Source organism: Oncorhynchus mykiss, chromosome 12 (genome assembly GCF_013265735.2).
Source record: "Oncorhynchus mykiss isolate Arlee chromosome 12, USDA_OmykA_1.1, whole genome shotgun sequence".
In the NCBI taxonomy this organism is placed as follows: Eukaryota; Metazoa; Chordata; class Actinopteri; order Salmoniformes; family Salmonidae; genus Oncorhynchus; species Oncorhynchus mykiss.
In genome coordinates, this window is record NC_048576.1 from 13,297,394 (window position 1) to 13,318,012 (window position 20,619).

General features: G+C 45.4%; 1 protein-coding gene across 3 annotated transcripts in view; it reads right to left on the reverse strand.

Moving 5' to 3' along the window:
- Positions 1–20,619, reverse strand: part of LOC110536789 (roquin-2) — a 43,778-nt gene that overhangs the window by 22,225 nt on the left and 934 nt on the right. For 2 of the 3 annotated variants that reach the window (XM_036936958.1, XM_036936956.1), the window contains exons 2-8: positions 15,138–15,460; positions 14,433–14,550; positions 12,470–12,703; positions 9,570–9,745; positions 7,607–7,807; positions 1,150–1,282; positions 314–435 (exon numbers count right to left, since the gene is read on the reverse strand). In XM_036936958.1, coding sequence (XP_036792853.1) covers positions 314–435; positions 1,150–1,282; positions 7,607–7,807; positions 9,570–9,745; positions 12,470–12,703; positions 14,433–14,550; positions 15,138–15,368 — 1,215 coding nt within the window. In that variant the 5' untranslated portion in view covers positions 15,369–15,460. Of the gene's footprint in view, positions 1–313; positions 436–1,149; positions 1,283–7,606; positions 7,808–9,569; positions 9,746–12,469; positions 12,704–14,432; positions 14,551–15,137; positions 15,461–17,445; positions 17,617–20,619 lie in introns of those variants that run through there. The other variant, XM_036936957.1, reaches the window with a different exon arrangement.

A 20,619-nucleotide genomic window follows, 5' to 3' on the forward strand; every position in this document is an offset into this window, starting at 1 on the left:
GAGTATGTGTGTACATTCGCATGTGTTTGTGTGTGTGTGCGTGCGTACGTGTGTGTGCGTACATGTGTGTGTACTTGTGTGTGTGTTTGCGTACGTGTGTGTGTGGGGGTACGTGTGTGTGCGTACGTGCGTGTGTTCTTGTGTGTGTGTGCATATGTGCATGTGTGTGTGGGTACGTGTGTGTGTGTGTCTGTGTACGTGTGTGTGTGTGCGTACGTGTGTGTGTGTGTGTGTCTGTGTACGTGTGTGTGTGTGCGTACGTGTGTGTGTGTGTGTGCGTACGTGTGGGTACGTGTGATGTCTGGTTCTGTACCTGTGCTGTCTCATGGCTCTTCCTACTGAAGTTGTGTATAAACTCAACAAGACCATGAACGACCACCTTCACCGCCAGCATCACACTCTCCAGCTCCTCCCACCACGGAGCTGCCGCTGCATCTACACCAAAACACACATCCCATATCAACATCCCTGTCTCCTTGTTTCTAAACAATATCATAGTGTCTGCAGCTTCTAAACAATCCAGCAAAACTCAGAAAGATATACCACAGATACCTACACCTGTCTCACTGGCCCGGTCTGTCCACCTGTCTCACAGGCCCGGTCTGTCCACCTGTCTCACAGGCCCGGTCTGTCCACCTGTCTCACAGGCCCGGTCTGTCCACCTGTCTCACAGGCCCGGTCTGTCCACCTGTCTCACAGGCCCGGTCTGTCCACCTGTCTCACAGGCCCGGTCTGTCCACCTGTCTCACAGGCCTGGTCTGTCCACCTGTCTCACAGGCCCGGTCTGTCCACCTGTCTCACAGGCCCGGTCTGTCCATTTCTTTACAAGTCTAGTGAGTCATAGCGTATTCACTTCAGGCAGTTTTCACCCACTAACATGAAACAATGGTGCATTATTATGTTACCTCTTCTGTTCAGTACTATAATTGGTGATGATCTAAACTAGGACTTCCCAGCTGATTCAAATAACCAACTCATTATCTAGCTTGGGTTATTTGAATCAGCTGTGTAGTGCTTGGGCAAAAAATCGGAACGTGCAGCCAGATGTTGGGAAACCCTGGTCTGAACCTCATGGGAGTGTCATGGGGAAGCTGCTGGGTTCACCAGGCCCTGAGCTAAAAGGTGTGGGTTGATCTGTACTGTGTCTACCTGGGTTGTGGTCGATGTTGGCCAGTAGTTCCAGGTGTGGTCTGAGGCTGTTCAGATTGGCTGGGTCTCCTGTTCTCTGTAGAACTATCGTCAGCTCCTGGACACTCTTTGCAAAGGACTCTGGGGACTGGAGCTGTGGGAGTGACCATCATCCAATAGAGTTAGTGAAGAAACACCTAACAACACAGTGAAGTGCAATTTAATATGGTTGAACTGAGTCTACACCAGCGGTATTCAACCAGGGGTCAGCGGAGGTACTGCAGGGGATCCACAAAAATATATTTCTTAATTAAAATAAAAGTGGAAAAAATGCTTTTATGAATATCTCTAGCAACAACAGAATAAACTAATTTTGAATGACATACCTACAGTAGGAAAAGAGGAGAATATCTTATTCCTGATAATGCCAACTTTATTTCTCAACTCATAATGTTGAGCAAATTACACTCACTGGAGTCAGTTACACTCACTGGAGTCAGTTACACTCACTGGAGTCAATTACACTCACTGGAGTCAGTTACACTCACTGGAGTCAATTACACTCACTGGAGTCAATTACACTCACTGGAGTCAGTTACACTCACTGGAGTCAATTACACTCACTGGAGTCAGTTACACTCACTGGAGTCAATTACACTCAATGGAGTCAGTTACACTCACTGGAATCAGTTACACTCACTGGAGTCAATTACACTCACTGGAGTCAGTTACACTCACTGGAGTCAGTTACACTCACTGGAGTCAGTTACACTCACTGGAATCAATTACACTCACTGGAATCAGTTACACTCACTGGAGTCAGTTACACTCACTGGAGTAACTGACATGCTTTTTCAAAGCCTCCGCAAATAAGCTACCAGTCAATAAGCTATCAGTCAATAGACTACCAGTCAATAGGCTATCAGTCAATAGACTATCAGTCAATAGGCTACCAGTCAATAGGCTACCAGTCAATAGGCTACCACTCAATAAGCTATCAGTCAATAGACTATCAGTCAATAGGCTACCAGTCAATAGGCTACCAGTCAATAGGCTACCACTCAATAAGCTATCAGTCAATAGACTATCAGTCAATAGGCTACCAGTCAATAGGCTATCAGTCAATAGGCTACCAGTCAATAAGCTACCAGTCAATAAGCTATCAGTCAATAGGCTACCAGTCAATAAGCTACCAGTCAATAAGCTACCAGTCAATAGGCTACCAGTCAATAAGCTATCAGTCAATAGGCTATCAGTCAATAGGCTACCAGTCAATAAGCTACCAGTCAATAAGCTATCAGTCAATAGGCTATCAGTCAATAAGCTACCAGTCAATAAGCTATCAGTCAATAAGCTATCAGTCAATAGACTACCAGTCAATAAGCTACCAGTCAATAAGCTATCAGTCAATAAGCTACCAGTCAATAAGCTATCAGTCAATAAGCTATCAGTCAATAGACTACCAGTCAATAAGCTACCAGTCAATAAGCTATCAGTCAATAGGCTACCAGTCAATAAGCTACCAGTCAATAAGCTATCAGTCAATAGGCTATCAGTCAATAAGCTACCAGTCAATAAGCTATCAGTCAATAAGCTACCAGTCAATAAGCTACCAGTCAATAAGCTATCAGTCAATAGGCTATCAGTCAATAGGCTACCAGTCAATAAGCTACCAGTCAATAAGCTACCAGTCAATAAGCTATCAGTCAATAGGCTATCAGTCAATAGGCTACCAGTCAATAAGCTACCAGTCAATAGGCTATCAGTCAATAGGCTACCAGTCAATAAGCTACCAGTCAATAAGCTATCAGTCAATAGGCTATCAGTCAATAAGCTACCAGTCAATAAGCTATCAGTCAATAAGCTACCAGTCAATAAGCTACCAGTCAATAAGCTATCAGTCAATAGGCTATCAGTCAATAGGCTACCAGTCAATAAGCTACCAGTCAATAGGCTATCAGTCAATAGACTACCAGTCAATAAGCTATCAGTCAATAAGCTATCAGTCAATAGGCTACCAGTCAATAAGCTACCAGTCAATAGGCTATCAGTCAATAAGCTATCAGTCAATAGGCTACCAGTCAATAAGCTACCAGTCAATAGGCTACCAGTCAATAGACTACCAGTCAATAGGCTATCAGTCAATAGACTACCAGTCAATAAGCTATCAGTCAATAAGCTATCAGTCAATAGGCTACCAGTCAATAAGCTACCAGTCAATAGGCTACCAGTCAATAGGCTACCAGTCAATAGGCTATCAGTCAATAGGCTACCAGTCAATAAGCTACCAGTCAATAGGCTATCAGTCAATAGACTACCAGTCAATAAGCTATCAGTCAATAAGCTATCAGTCAATAGGCTACCAGTCAATAAGCTACCAGTCAATAGGCTACCAGTCAATAGGCTACCAGTCAATAGACTACCAGTCAATAAGCTACCAGTCAATAAGCTATCAGTCAATAGGCTACCAGTCAATAAGCTATCAGTCAATAAGCTATCAGTCAATAGACTACCAGTCAATAGACTACCAGTCAATAAGCTACCAGTCAATAAGCTATCAGTCAATAGGCTACCAGTCAATAAGCTATCAGTCAATAGGCTACCAGTCAATAGGCTACCAGTCAATAGGCTACCAGTCAATAGACTACCAGTCAATAGGCTACCAGTCAATAGACTACCAGTCAATAGGCTACCAGTCAATAGACTACATAGGCTATCAGTCAATAGGCTATCAGTCAATAGGCTACCAGTCAATAGACTATCAGTCAATAGGCTACCAGTCAATAGGCTATCAGTCAATAGGCTACCAGTCAATAGGCTACCAGTCAATAAGCTACCAGTCAATAAGCTATCAGTCAATAGGCTACCAGTCAATAGGCTACCAGTCAATAGGCTACCAGTCAATAGGCTATCAGTCAATAGGCTACCAGTCAATAGACTACATAGGCTATCGGTCAATAGGCTACCAGTCAATAAGCTACCAGTCAATAAGCTATCAGTCAATAGGCTACCAGTCAATAGGCTACCAGTCAATAGGCTACCAGTCAATAGGCTATCAGTCAATAGGCTACCAGTCAATAGACTACATAGGCTATCAGTCAATAGGCTACCAGTCAATAAGCTACCAGTCAATAGGCTATCAGTCAATAAGCTACCAGTCAATAGGCTACCAGTCAATAGGCTACCAGTCAATAGGCTACCAGTCAATAAGCTACCAGTCAATAGGCTACCAGTCAATAGCCAACCAGTCAATAGCCAATCAATAAGCTACAAGTCAATAGGCTACCAGTCAATACCCAGTCAATAACCTACCAGTCAATAAGCTACCAGTCAATAGGCTCCCAGTCAATAAGCTACCAGTCAATAGGCTTCCAGTCAATAACCTACCAGTCAATAGCCAATCAATAAGCTACACGTCAATAGGCTACCATTCAATAGGCTACCAGTCAATAAGCTACCAGTCAGTAGGCTACCAGGCAATAGGCTACCAGTCAGTAGCCAGTCAATAGGCTACCAGTCAATAGGCTACCAGTCAGTAGCCAGTCAATAGGTTTACCAGTCAGAAGGCTTCTAGTCAATAGGCTACCAGTCAGTAGCCAGTCAATAGGTTTACCAGTCAGAAGGCTTCTAGTCAATAGGCTACCAGTCAGTAGCCAGTCAATAGGTTTACCAGTCAGAAGGCTTCTAGTCAATAGGCTACCAGTCAGTAGCCAGTCAATAGGTTTACCAGTCAGAAGGCTTCTAGTCAATAGGCTACCAGTCAGTAGCCAGTCAATAGGTTTACCAGTCAGAAGGCTTCTAGTCAATAGGCTACCAGTCAGTAGCCAGTCAATAGGTTTACCAGTCAGAAGGCTTCTAGTCAATAGGCTACCAGTCAGTAGCCAGTCAATAGGTTTACCAGTCAGAAGGCTTCTAGTCAATAGGCTACCAGTCAGTAGCCAGTCAATAGGTTTACCAGTCAGAAGGCTTCTAGTCAATAGGCTACCAGTCAGTAGCCAGTCAATAGGTTTACCAGTCAGAAGGCTTCTAGTCAATAGGCTACCAGTCAGTAGCCAGTCAATAGGTTTACCAGTCAGAAGGCTTCTAGTCAATAGGCTACCAGTCAGTAGCCAGTCAATAGGTTTACCAGTCAGAAGGCTTCTAGTCAATAGGCTACCAGTCAGTAGCCAGTCAATAGGTTTACCAGTCAGAAGGCTTCTAGTCAATAGGCTACCAGTCAGTAGCCAGTCAATAGGTTTACCAGTCAGAAGGCTTCTAGTCAATAGGCTACCAGTCAATTAAAACATATATATATATATTTCACCTTTATTTAACCAGGTAAGCTAGTTGAGAACATGTTATCATTTACAGCTGCGACCTGGCCAAGATAAAGCATAGCAGTGCGACACAAACAACAACACAGAATTACACATGGAATAAACAACCGTACAGTCAATAACACAATAGAAAAAAAGAACGTCTATATACAGTGTGTGCAAATGGCGTGAGGAGGTATGGCAATTAATAGGCCATAGTAGCAAAGCAATTACAATTTAGCAGATTAACACTGGAGTGATAAATTAGCAGATTATGATGTGCAAGTAGAGATACTGGTGTGCAAAAGAGCAGAAAAGTAAATAAAAACAATATGGGGATGAGGTAGGTAGATTGGGTGGGCTATTTAGATGGGCTATGTACAGCTGCAGCGATCGGTTAGCTGCTCAGATATGTGATGTTTAAAGTTTGTGAGGGACATATAAGACTCCAGCTTCAGCGATTTTTGCAATTCGTTCCAGTCACTGGCAGCAGAGAACTGGAAGGAAAGGCGGCCAAAGGAGGTATTGGCTTTGGGGATGGCCAGTGAGATACACCTGCTGGAGCGCGTGCTACGGGGTGGTGTTGTTATCGTGACCAGTGAGCTGAGATAAGGCGGCGCTTTACCTAGCATAGACTTATAGATGACCTGGAGCCAGTGGGTCTGGCAACGAATATGTAGCGAGGGCTGCCGACTAGAGCATACAGTTCGCAGTGGTGGGTGGTATAATGGGCTTACAAGGGTAAGTTTGGCGGCGTGAGTGAAGGAGGCTTTGTTGCGAAATAGGAAGCGGATTCTAGATTTGATTTTGGATTGGAGATGTTTAATATGAGTCTGGAAGGAGAGTTTACAGTCTAGCCAGACACCTAGGTATTTGTAGTTGTCCACATATTCTAGGTCAGAACCGTCCAGGATAGTGATGCTAGTCGGGCGGCGGGTGCAGGCAGCGAACGGTTGAAAAGCATGCATTTGGTTTTACTAGCGTTTAAGAGCAGTTGGAGGCCACGGAAGGAGTGTTGTATGGCATCGAAGCTCGTTTGGAGGTTAGTTAACACAGTGTCCAAAGAAGGGTCAGATGTATACAGAATGGTGTCGTCTGCGTAGAGGTGGATCAGGGAATCACCGGCAGCAAGAGCGACATCATTGATATTTACAGAGAAAAGAGTCGGCCCAGGAATTGAACCCTGTGGTAGGCTACCAGTCAATAGAGTTTACATTTCCTCTTCCAATTATAATGTGGGGAGGTCAAAATAATGAAAAACTATGTATTAAATGTTTTCATTTTAAAATTTAATTAATTCTCCTTGCCATTATCATTCACCTGATGACAAGACATTATTTTTTGTTGTTGTTGTTGCTAACGTATGGTGGGGATCCCTAGGTCGCCGGTTTGCCTTGGACGTGGTCCCTGGGACGTGGTCCCTGGGATGTGGTGCCTGGGACGTGGTCCCTGGGACGTGGTGCCTGGGACGTGGTCCCTGGGATGTGGTGCCTGGGACGTGGTCCCTGGGACGTGGTGCCTGGGACGTGGTCCCTGGGACATGGTGCCTGGGACGTGGTCCCTGGGACATGGTGCCTGGGACGTGGTCCCTGGGACGTGGTGCCTGGGACGTGGTCCCTGGGACGTGGTGCCTGGGAGGTAGTGCCTGGGACCTGGTGCCCGGGACGTGGTGCCCGGGACGTGGTCCCTGGGACGTGGTGCCTGGGATGTGGTGCCTGGGACGTGGTCCCTGGGACGTGGTGCCTGGGACATGGTGCCTGGGACGTGGTCCCTGGGACGTGGTCCCTGGGACGTGGTCCCTGGGATGTGGTGCCTAGGACGTGGTCCCTGGGACGTGGTCCCTGGGATATGGTGCCTAGGACGTGGTCCCTGGGATATGGTGCCTGGGATATGGTGCCTGGGATATGGTGCCTGTGACGTGTTCCACTGCAGACGTGGTCCCTGGGACATGGTCCCTGGCAAACCGTCGTCACTACAGACCCTGGTTCGATTCCAGGCTGTATCACAACCGGCCGTGATTGGGAGTCCCATAGGGCGGCGCACAATTGGCCCAGCGTCGTCCAGGTTAGGGTTTGGCCGAGGTAGGCCGTCATTGTAAATAAGAATTTGTTCTTAACTGACTTGCCTTAAATAAAGGTTACATGAATAAAAGTAATACAGTGGTGGGGGGGAAGACAACTAACCTTATCGATGATAGACTGCATGTGTGACTTGTGGATGAGGTCTCCATAGAGCAGAGAGGACCACTGTTCAGGGGAGATACGGAGCCCCGCCTCCATGGCGATGTGTACGATCTGGGCGTCATGCTCGCGACGCAGCGCCTCGTACGCACGGAACTCCTCCTTTAGCTGCATCAGCGACGAGTCCTCGTCACGCTTGGTCACCTGGGAGGGAGGGAGGGAGGGGAGGAGGATGGGAGGTAGGGTGGAGGGAGGGAGGGAGGGATGGGAGGGACGTAGGTAGGTAGGAGAGGGAGGGATGGGAGGTAAGGTGGAGGGAGGGGAGGTGAGGGGGTGCGAGGGGAGGAGCGGAGGATGGGAGGTAGGGTGGAGGGAGGGAGGGAGGGAGAGGAGGTGGGGGGGGGGTTGGGACATACAGTACAGTTAGAAACCTACACCCAATAAACCAAACAAATGCACATTATCTACAGTAACCCAGTGATCTACAGTAACCCAGTGATCTACAGTAACCCAGTGATCTATAGTAACCCAATGATCTACAGTAACCCAGTGATCTACAGTAACCCAGTGATCTACAGTAACCCAGTGACCTGCAGTAACCCAGTGATCTACAGTAACCCAGTGACCTGCAGTAACCCAGTGACCTACAGTAACCCAGTGACCTACAGTAACCCAGTGACCTGCAGTAACCCAGTGACCTACAGTAACCCTGTGACCTGCAGTAACCCAATGACCTACAGTAACCTAGTGATCTACAGTAACCCAGTGACCTACAGTAACCCAATGACCTACAGTAACCCAATGACCTACAGTAACCTAGTGATCTACAGTAACCCAGTGACCTACAGTAACCCAATGACCTACAGTAAACAGAATCGCATCACTCTCATATGACTGAGAAGATATTTGTGTTTTATTGCCGTGTGTCCTCAGACTCAAAACTCAGATCAGGTGTGAGAAACAGAGTTCCCCCACTCAGAATCGGCCCTATGAGTAATTATCATAATACACCAGGCCAGTCCCTCTGTGACTGTCCCTCTGCGACTGTCCCTCTGCGACTGTGCCTCTGTGACTGTGCCTCTGTGACCGACTGGGTAACTGGGGAAAATATAGAACAGTGTTTTACCCTGGGTAAATGGTTGGCATTGCAGTCCTGCCAAACATGCCAACCATGCCAACCATGCTTACAGGCTGGAGGACTCAACAACAAGGCTATCTCTCACTTGCACACACACACACACACAGATGCACACACACTTATGCACGCACACACAAACACACACACTTCACCACTAGCGGACCGTTTCTATCACTGGTAGTTTCCAGAGGAGTGAGCAGAAAGAGGACCATTTTGAGTCGTTTCATGTGGAACATGTTCCCAATGACAGCTACAGTAATGTGTCATAATTGGCCATATCAATCTAAACTAGAGATGTGAATTTGAAATCTCCCAGAGAGATTCAGGAACACATGGTAAGTGACAAACGGAGGCGTTCTCCACTGCTGGGCATGATGAGTGCCAGAGGAAGAAGGTGGCACCTCTTCAGAGTGCATCAGTAATCATGACTGGTGGTATGGTACAGTATGGTGCCTAGTTATGTCTCTGGCACTTTTAAAATGCTTTTTTAGCGCTTTGATAAAACCATCTTTTCTATCATCATTATATTAAACCACGACAGCCTGAAGGCTACAAGGTTATGGAGACCGTTATCGACGTCAGTGACGTGTATGAGTTTGTGGTGTGTGCGTGTGCATGTGTACTTGTGCGTATGTGTGTGTATTTGCATGCCTACGTGCATCATAAGTGCATTTGGGAGCATACAATACAATATGCAGTACAATATACAATACAATATGCAGTACAATATACAATACAATATGCAGTACAATATACAATACAATATACCAATACAATATGCAGTACAATATACAATACAATATACCAATACAGTAGAATAGGTCTCACCTTAAAGCAGGAGGCCCTGTAGAGTAGCTGGACCACATGTCCTATGGAGGTTTTGGAGGCCTGAGGGAACCGAGCCTCCAGCTTCTGGACCACAAAAAGGACAAGAACTTTCCTGGACAGAGCTGAGCCGTCCTCTAGCGCCAACAGTACCAGCTTCAGAGCATCCTCTTGCGTGGCTGTATCAGACAACACACACAACTGTCATCATGTAGCTACCGTACATACTGCATAGCACATATGAAGTACTGCTAGTACATATCAGTGGCCATGTGTTCCAAAGGGGATGAAGAGGATTAATTAAGGAATTATTTAAGTACTAGTACATACTGAATAGTACTTATGAAGTACTACTAGTACATATCAGTGGCCTTATGTTCCGAAACTAATGTTTTAAGTACTAGTACATAGTATCTGATATTAATATGCTGTATTATTGATATCACTATGCTTTATTTATGTATTATTATCAAATCAAATAAACATCCGCCTAATACAACCTTACTGTGAAATGCTTACTTACAAGCCCGTTTAACCAACAGTGCAGTTTTAAGAAAATAGAGTAAAGAAAATATTTACTAAGTAAACTAAAGTAAAAAATAAACTAAAAAGTAACACAATAAATTAACAATAACAAGGCTGTTTAGAGGGGATACCGGTACCGAGTCAATGTGCTGGGTACAGGTTAGTTGAGGTCATTTGTACATTTAGGTTGGGGTAAAGTGACTATGCGTAGATAATAAACAGCGAGTAGCAGCAGTATAAAAAGAAAGGGGTGGGGGGTGCAAATTGACCGGATGGCCATTTGATTAAGTGTTCTTATGGTTTGAGGGTAGAAGCTGTTAAGGAGCCTTTTGGACCTAGATTTGGCGTTCAGGTACAGCTTGCCGTGCAGTAGCAGAGAGAACAGTCTATGACTTGTGTGACTGGAGTCTCTGACAATTTTTTGGGCCTTTCTCTGACACCACCTAGTATAGCAGTTTCCATACCAGGCGGTGATGTAACGGGTCAGGATGCTCTCGATGGTGCAGCTGTAGAACATTTTGAGGATCTGAGGACCTATGCCAAATCTTTTCAGTCTCCTGAGGGGGAAAAGGTGATGTCGTGCCCTCTTCACGACTGTCTTGGTGCGTTTACACCATCATAGTTTGTTGGTGATGTGGACATCAAGGAAATTTAAACCCGCACCACTACAGCCCCGTCAATGTGAATAGGGGTGTGTTCGGCCCTCCTTTTCCTCGACCCGCACCACTACAGCCCTGTTGATGTGAATGGGGGTGTGTTCGGCCCTCCTTTTCCTCGACCTGCACCACTACAGCCCCGTTGATGTGAATGGGGGTGTGTTCGGCCCTCCTTTTCCTCGACCCGCACCACTACAGCCCCGTTGATGTGAATGGGGGTGTGTTCGGCCCTCCTTTTCCTCGACCCGCACCACTACAGCCCCGTTGATGTGAATAGGGGTGTGTTCGGCCCTCCTTTTCCTCGACCCGCACCACTACAGCCCCGTTGATGTGAATGGGGGTGTGTTCGGCCCTCCTTTTCCTCGACCCGCACCACTACAGCCCCGTCAATGTGAATAGGGGTGTGTTCGGCCCTCCTTTTCCTCGACCCGCACCACTACAGCCCCGTTGATGTGAATGGGGGTGTGTTCGGCCCTCCTTTTCCTCGACCTGCACCACTACAGCCCCGTTGATGTGAATAGGGGTGTGTTCGGCCCTCCTTTTCCTCGACCCGCACCACTACAGCCCCGTTGATGTGAATGGGGGTGTGTTCGGCCCTCCTTTTCCTCGACCCGCACCACTACAGCCCCGTCAATGTGAATAGGGGTGTGTTCGGCCCTCCTTTTCCTCGACCCGCACCACTACAGCCCCGTTGATGTGAATGGGGGTGTGTTCGGCCCTCCTTTTCCTCGACCTGCACCACTACAGCCCTGTTGATGTGAATGGGGGTGTGTTCGGCCCTCCTTTTCCTCGACCTGCACCACTACAGCCCCGTTGATGTGAATGGGGGCCCTCCTTTTCCTGTAATCCACGGTCAGCTCCTTTTTCTTGCTAACGTTATAAGACACTGCCAGGTCTCTGACCTCCTCCCTATAGGCTGTCTTGTCATTGTCAGTGATCAGACCTACCACCGTTGTGTCGTCAGCAAACTTAATGATTGTGTTGGAGTTGTGCGTGGCCACTCAGTCGTGAATGAACAGGGAGTACAGTAGGGGACCAAGCACGCACACCTGAGGGGCCCTCTTGTTTAGAATCAGCGTGGTAGATGTGTTGTTGCCTACCCTTACCACCTGGGGGTGGCTGGTCAGGAAGTCCAGGATCCAGTTGCAGAGGGAGGTGTTTATGCAAATAGGAGTTGGTTTAGGGTTTCCGGGATGATTGTGTTGATGTGAGCCATTCAAAGCACTTCATGGCTACAGACGTGAGTGCTACAGGGTGGTAGTCATTTAGGGAGGTTATGCTTTGTGGTTTATGTTGTAAATGTGTCTGAAACTTTGTGTGCTGCTATTTTAGCCAGGTCTCTCTTGTAGAAGAGATTGTTCATCTCAATGAGGCTAACCTGATCAAATAAATAAATGACATAATATGTATTAGTACATATCTGGCATTTCATCATATATATTTTTTTTTACAGCAAGAGGGAATCCTATCACACTGTAGGACATGATACAGTGTTGTACTGGTGTCCTCAGACTGGAACCCCCTCGCTCAGGATCTGCCCTATGAGTAATCATTATAAGACACCATAGTGCTGCAGCATCATATAACAGAGTAGAGAGGGAGGATAGGACACAGAGAGAAAAGCATGCTGAAGATGTGACTGACAGGTGTATTATCCTATCACCACTGACTAGGTCCAGTACATCATATGACTGACAGGTGTATCATCCAATCACCACTCACCAGGCCCCAGGAACTGGCATCCCCGTGCTCTGACGGCGGCCCACAGGTTAGCAGAGAGCTGCTGTGGGTTCTGGTGCTGCAGGATGAGCTCTGTGACGGTACGTTCCCCTAGCGACCTGCCCGCCCGCACCGCCCGCAACCGCCCCTCCTCCTCCACCAACTGACAGTTGACGAGTGTCACCAGCTTCCTCTGCATGGGCCGACTGAGCACGCTCGGACTGAGGGTAACCACACCTGGATTGCGGAGAGGAAGGGGTCAAACGTCAGAAGACGGCATCAGAAACATAAATACTGAAATACGCACACAAACGGACAGAATCACGAACAGAAACAGAAACACAGACACACTAACAGAAACACAGACACACTAACAGAAACACAGACACATGAACAGAAACACAGACACACTAACAGAAACACAGACACATGAACAGAAACACAGACACACTAACAGAAACACAGACACACTAACAGAAACACTAACAGAAACACAGACACACGAACAGAAACACAGACACACTAACAGAAACACAGACACACTAACAGAAACACAGACACACTAACAGAAACACAGACACATGAACAGAAACACAGACACACTAACAGAAACACAGACACATGAACAGAAACACAGACACACTAACAGAAACACAGACACACACACACTGATATACTAATACAGAGACAATTTCCCAAACTCTGTTTTTGTTTACCAGAGCTAAAATGTAATCCTGGTCTAAAACAAAACTGCATTTATGTAGTCTGCTAGTGCTGCCCACAGTAGAAAACCCCTCTCATCCTCTAATAAATGTCCCATAGCAGGACAAAGTGCTGACAAAAGTGTCTTAAAACCCTTTATAAGAGTGAGTCTATTAAAGACCAGGGATGGATGACCACTGTCCCCTCTCCAATTCTGTGATCACCACAAAAACAGTTGACAAAGCTGCCAAGGGATTGAACTGCATTCTCAGCTTTCCAGGTGAATTAACCCAATAAACGGAGCACTGCTCCTCAGATATGGGCTTTTAAAAGCACTGATGGGAAAACAGGACTCAAGGTTTACTGCCCGTCTCACAGCGTTTTATGGGTCCTGGGAGAAGGATTTTCCATCCTCCACCATGCAATTATCAAATCAAATTGGATTTGTCACATGCACTGAATACAACAGGTGTAGACCTTACCGTGAAATGTTTACTACAAGCCCTTAACCAACCGTGTAGACCTTACCGTGAAATGTTTACTACAAGCCCTTAACCAACCGTGTAGACCTTACCGTGAAATGTTTACTACAAGCCCTTAACCAACCGTGTAGTTTTAAGAAAATAAATCAACTAAAGTATTCGCTACAGATGATCTACTCTGCAATATACTGTTATTCTGAGAATGAGGTATAATGAAATATGCCATTTGAAATGACATGCAGGGTAAAGTCATGTTGTTAGATTAACTTCTTCACATTTCGTAAATATACATTTTTCTTGTCATCTAATTGAAGGACTCCTTAAAATTAAACTAATTTAACTCAAACTACTTTCGGCACAGCTCATTACATTTCCTATTGATGTAATGTGGGGTTTCAGGCTTTGTGTTGGTGTGGGGGGCCCAAGTTCCGTATGACCTTACAGAGCGCATGGGCTTCCTGGTTCTAGCTGCTTCTACATGCTCTGACGCAAACGTTCCCACCACATTAAGCTCAGACCCTGAGAATAACAGGAAATACTGTGTTTCTCTAACCTAACCTCAACTGCACACACACACACACACACACACACACACACACACACACACATGTACACTGCTCTGACCTCAGTGTCCCCTCAGAAGGAAAAAAAAAACACTGTGCTGAACACAGGGTCAGCAGCAGAGAGCACCTCTCTGTCTGGAAACACACACACACACACACACACACACACACACACACACACACATATGCATTTAGCACCAAATCTCTGTGTTCTGGTACCTTTTCCTCCACTGATGGGTTTGAGATAGAGAGCCAGCTCCTCCACACACACCCTGCACACCTCATAGTGCCCTACCTCCACAGCACTGCTCAGAGTCACAGCCTGGGACTCCACAGCCTGGGAACACACAACATCATTATCATGACACTCATCATCATAATCAGTATCATCACAATCATTATTATCATCACAATAATCACTCTCATCATCATCGGTATCATCATTATAATCATTATCACCATCATCAGTATAATCATCATCATTATCATCATCAGTATCATCAGCTTCACAATCATCATCATTATCATCACTCTCATAATCATCATCGTTATCATCACTATAATCATTATCACCATCATCAGTATCATCATCTTCACAATCATCATCATTATCGTCATCATTGTCATCACAATAATCACAGTCATCAGTATCATGATCATCAATATCATCAGTATCATCAATATCATCCTCAGTATCATTATTATCTTCACAATCATCATTATCTTCACAATCATCATCAGTATCATCACAATCATTATAATTATCATCACAATCATCATCATCACAATCATCAGTATCATCATAATTTTCGCAATCATCATCATTACCATCACAATCATCATCATTACCATCACATGAATTATCATCATTAGCATAACTATCATCATCAGAAGAACCACAACAACAAGACATGCTGTGCCCACCTGAGCTCCCACCAGCTGTAGCAGGGCACTGTTGACTGGCAGGAGGTCGATGTCAGTGTTGATGGCTGTCTGGTCGAACGGACAGGCCTTGCGGTGCAGCTTGTGGAGACAGGTCTTACACACAGTGTGCGAGCAGCCCAGACTGATGGGCTTGTGGCCACTGCTGTCGAACTCGTTGTAGCAGATGGGGCAGGAGAGGAACTCTGTCCACTGGGCCGCCTGCACTGGCATCCTGCTGCCTGTCCTCCCTGCTGTCACCTCTGGAGGGCGCGGTCTTGCTCAGGGGGATCGCATGCCGCCACGCCCAGACAGCTCACTGACAACTGGTATAGAAGAAGAAAGAAAGTGGGTTAGAGTGCAGGTCAGCGGCAGACTGGTCATCGCCAGAGAGATCCTGCACTCCATTGCTCCTCCATTGAGCAAGCTTTTTAGTCCTGGCCTGGGCTTTTAATGTGTCTGGGAAACTGGCCTGTTGAGTTTCAGTGTCGTTTTTTTGTATTTCATTGCCTTGCAAATACAAAAAGGTGCCAACTGCCCAGGTGCAATGCTTCATAAATCTGTCCCCTAGTGGCTATAGACGTTGTAGCTGTTTCACAATCACAATCTTGGAAAATAATGTAGAGCGGTGAGCGGCAATCTCTCAACGCTTTCTTTCTTTCCCTCAATCTCACTCTCTTCTACACCTCTCTCATCCAGTGCCCACAACCCTCTGTAACACAGGTGGTTTGCTGAACCACACTCTCATGACGAGTAACCTCGTCTTGAGACCTGAAGACTTGTGTTAACTGCCCGGTCTAATGCATAGGCTTTAGCTCAGCGGACCACGGAATTAGGGAACACCTGCGCCACGAAATTAGAACCCCAGTTGGTCACACACCCACAATCCCACCCATTCTGCTGCATCTCCACCCTCTCTCTGATGCCTTCCCTGCCCTTCCATCATGCCTCCTCCTGGGCAAGCAGGTGGAGGCCTCCCTTGGCTGGCTAAAGACCATGGAGGTGCTCTACCATGGCATGATCCTATCAGTCTGATTTACACACTGACTGAGTACCAGGCCAGATGTACACCTCTCTCTCTCTCTCTCTCTCTCGGTCTCGGTCTCTCTGTCTCTATGCACTCAGCTACAGGGCATGGGATTATAAATCCTCAGAGTTAAACCCAAGACAGCAACAGGATCAGTAGGGGCACACAGAGAGAGACAGGGATTTAACCAGAATCTGTCTTTATATGGCAAACTCCTTTAAGTCTAGGAAACAGCCGTTTAACTTGCCATTAAGCAGCGTTTCAAGCTTAATAATGTCTAAATACGTCAATTACTCACCAAATATGGAGTTTCGTTTATCAGCTATCGTCAATTACTGCTGTCCAGCCGGTATGCAAGGTCTAAATAAAAATGTACAATCAACCGAAAAAATGTCTCTACGGCAACATCCTTTGTATTGTAGATTTGTAGGCAGTAAGGTTAGTGCTGTTCGGGATCCTTGGGACGTGAACGATTGAAGGTGCCGAATAGACCTTTTTATTTTCTACCTTTTATGGAAGTACATACCGGCCGTGACGTCAGTAAATAATTGTTAACCTTGAAAAGCTAGTGAATGGCAAGTTGAATGGCTGCTTCATGGGCTTAAAGGAGATTCGCCATATCAACGTCTCCAGTAAAGCCAGATTCTGGTTCAGACAGAGATGGAGAGAATATGCTCATACAGCCAGTTGTAGCCAAATGGATAAGGACCATTGCTGCAGACGATCTGGCCAATAAGCAAGTCTGTGCAAGGCTTTAATTTAGACCATGGGGTTCTGTAGAATGCAGGAAAAGCACCCGGGAGCCACGGCTGCACCGACAGACAGGCAACTGCTGGGTGGAACCAACTGCTCCATCATCACCCCTCACCCAATGCATGGCATGAGGAAGTTGCATCAGGCAGGCCCAGAGACGGCTCTACCAGGCTAGACCTGTACTATCTTACTGTAATGCTGAGTTCAGTTATGCAACAAAGGAACACACTACTGTTCACAATCAATCATTGTGCAGAGAGAGGGAGACACCATCCACCGTGAACCCAAGGACAGGTAAGTGTGTGTGTGTGTGTGTGTGTGTGTGTGTGTGTGTGTGTGTGTGTGTGTGTGTGAACATTCTTGACTGGCTGTGTCCATCATTAACTAGAAAATGCCATTATGTAGTAAAAACAACAATTAACTCAACTCACCCAACTAGAAAATGAAATGTTGCATAAAGTATATGCATGCCTACAATTCTATCTACTAAAATATCAAGCAGGTCAAGCTTTTTCCAACTAAATTACGCACCATCCAAGTGGCCCAAGGCGCGCGGTGTCCACATTGCCTCTCCCGCGTGAACAACTCTGTGCTGATCTTGCGCGTCATGTTTCCGCGAGGGCTCAGTCACTGGCTCGCGGACTAAAGTGAAAACGCATGTAAAGGCTATCGGGGGGACGTTTTGGATAGCTGAAGTTAGATTTGATGACACGCCGAAGCCTCTGGGCGGGGAAATGGCAAATACAATTTGAACCACAGTGAGTGATTCAGTGTCTCGTTGAAACCACATGTTCCTGACTGTAAGATACAGCGACTTATCCTGTTGTTCGGGGCGCCCCAGATCATTTAAAACATCTCCCCAGGAAGGATTAGGCGGCTGCCTAGGGTGGCAGATTGACGAGGGCGGCATTTTCTAAGATAAATTGACCAAGACGCACCTCGAACAACAACACATAAAACCCCACATAATTCTTCCTAAAAACGATGACAATTTATCTCAACCAGTGGCGTATGGGCTTTTTAGGTGAGCGCCCGTTGATAAGCAGTGCCCACTTTGTCAAAGGCAGGGGCGCAAAAAGTTTGCTTGTCCAATCCCAGCGCGCCTCTCCATGGTGCTGTTGGAGAGACGCATCTCTGCAGCGATCCACCATCGTTCCTTCAAAAAAAATGATCTAACATAAATCACGTAGTAGATATACGATATCGTAGAAATAGTATGTGGCATTTTCTGTAGCAGGTTTCTCCGATCAAATAGCCTAACCTAAATAGTGCTCAATCAAATAAAAAACGTGCTGTCATGTTAATAAACAACATATCCTAAAAACGGTACAGGTCAAAGTAAAATGGACAATATGGAATGGACAATCACAGCTGTTGTCCAGGAGTTTCATCACATTATTATGATCAGTAGCTTCAAGTTTGTATAGTTCATTTATGACATAGAGTACATTTTTTAACATAGCTGATCATAGCGAAAAATAAAATACTTCTGTATTTCCCGCTGTGTAAACACATTGCAAATAGGCTCGCGATAACTCCTGATAGAGTTGGGTAGCTGATATTCAGAATTTAAAATAGTAAAATTTATTAGTCACAGCAAACAGGACTTATAAAGTCAATGCAATGGCCTGTTTTACAAAAAATGGGCCTACCACATGGATGGCCGACATGGTAGGCTACACCCCAGTAAGCACGAGCCGAGCTCTTTTGGATGTATTTTATTGGTCCTGTACTGACAACGTTTTTTGGTGTTTTACTTACCACATTGATGGGCATCATACAATTAAATTTCAGACAACGTGGTAAGCTACATCTCAGTAAGCACAGGCCGATGCCTTTTGGACCTCTCTTTTTGGTGCAGTTCCAGACTTGCCTTGATTTCCACATCCACAGACATGGTCTATGTTTGGTTCCGATTTTGTCCGGTCTTGACCAGCCTTGATTTGGCCAAAACATAGACATTTATAAATGACTTATTTTCAACTTTCATTCAGAACCAAAAATGGGCTTGATTTCAACACCAGAAAAATATTTATTTTTAACATCCAGAAAATACATATTTTTAAACGTCCAGAAAATTTGCCTTTTCAACGCCCTGGAAAATATATATTTTAAATATATTGAAAATACCCTTTCACCTTTCATTCACAACCTAAATGGAACATAACTTCAACTTCTGGAAAATACGTATTTTATATGTCTTTTAGACGTCTTTTCAACGTCATTTTGCTTACTTATTCTAGTTTTGCGGGAGGCAGTGTTCGTCAGTCTCGCCTAAGGTGGCAGATAGGCAAAGATCGGCCCTGATCTCCTCGTGATATAGAATCTTATACAATCAGTAACCGATGTGATAAACTATATATAAACAAGAGGAAATGGCATGCTCATCATCTTGTGACTACTGGGGGTGAGAAAAAAGGATATCTGTCCTCCTACACACACACAGTCCTCACATGGCCCCATAGAGTTCACTGTTGGCTCCCGAAGAGTCCCCTATGTGCCTCTACAGAACAGCAGGTGTTCTAGAACCTAAAGGACTGCCTGACATTCTAAATGGATCATCAGGGAGTCTGCTGATGGACAGGCCCTCATGTTAGCCGGTCCTCCTCCCCTTTTGGGTAGGGGTAGAACCTGAACCCCTGGAATGTGAGGAGGTTAGCTCCAGTAGTAGGGCTGTTTTCTAAGTGTGTGTGTGTGAGTGAGTGAGTGAGTGAGTGAGTGAGTGAGTGAGAGAGAGAGGGAAAGACAGAGAGAAAGAGAGAGAGTGCACACGTGCATGCAAAGGTTTGTGTGGAATATAGAATATGGAATACGGAACATTGCCAGCAGAGTGGGCTTCAATGAGTCACAGTCATTACTGTCTGTTTGAGTCATGAAAAAAGACCGCCACAAACCTAATCACCATTCCCTCACTACCCCCTGAATGAATAGTTCAATATTATATTCCTTTGCATGGTATAGCTTGCTCTTTGCTCGGTACCCCTCATTATCTGAGAAATAGAATAACGGTGTCACGTTTCTGACCATAGTTCTTTTGTGTTTTCTTTGTTTTAGTGTTGGTCAGGACATAAGCTGAGTGGGCATTCTATGTTGTGTGTCTAGTTTTCCCGTTTCTATGTTTGGCCTGATATGGTTCTCAATCAGAGGCAGGTGTTAGTCATTGTCTCTGATTGGGAACCATATTTAGGTAGCCTGTTTTGTGTTGGGTTTTTGTGGGTGGTTGTCTTCTGTCTTCGTGTGTCTGCACCAGACGGAACTGTTTTGGTTTGTCCACATTTGTTATTTTGTAGTGTTTATTGTCTATATTAAACATGATGAACACTAAATACGCTGCGCTTTGGTCCTCTCCTTCGTCCACAGAAGAGCCGTTACACACGGTCCTTTCAAAACAAACTGTTTGTAGGAAAAACAAGCTTGTTTCCTCTTCCTGGGTTCAAAAATAACAAAAGTGTTTATTTCCTGTTTTTGTTTATCAGTTTGGATTTCTTTTCTGAGGTCAATCATTTTACAATTTAATTAGTAGAGTGACTTTCAAACATAATCCATATGTCAGGGTTAATATTAGACCATTAAATTAACCATTTGTTATTCTCATTTGGGAACAGAATAACTGCAGTTCTCTATAAACACAACTATAAGTGCAACTTTTCATTTGTAGGCCTTGTGATATTAGGCCTGGGGCACATTATATGCTGTATATCAGAC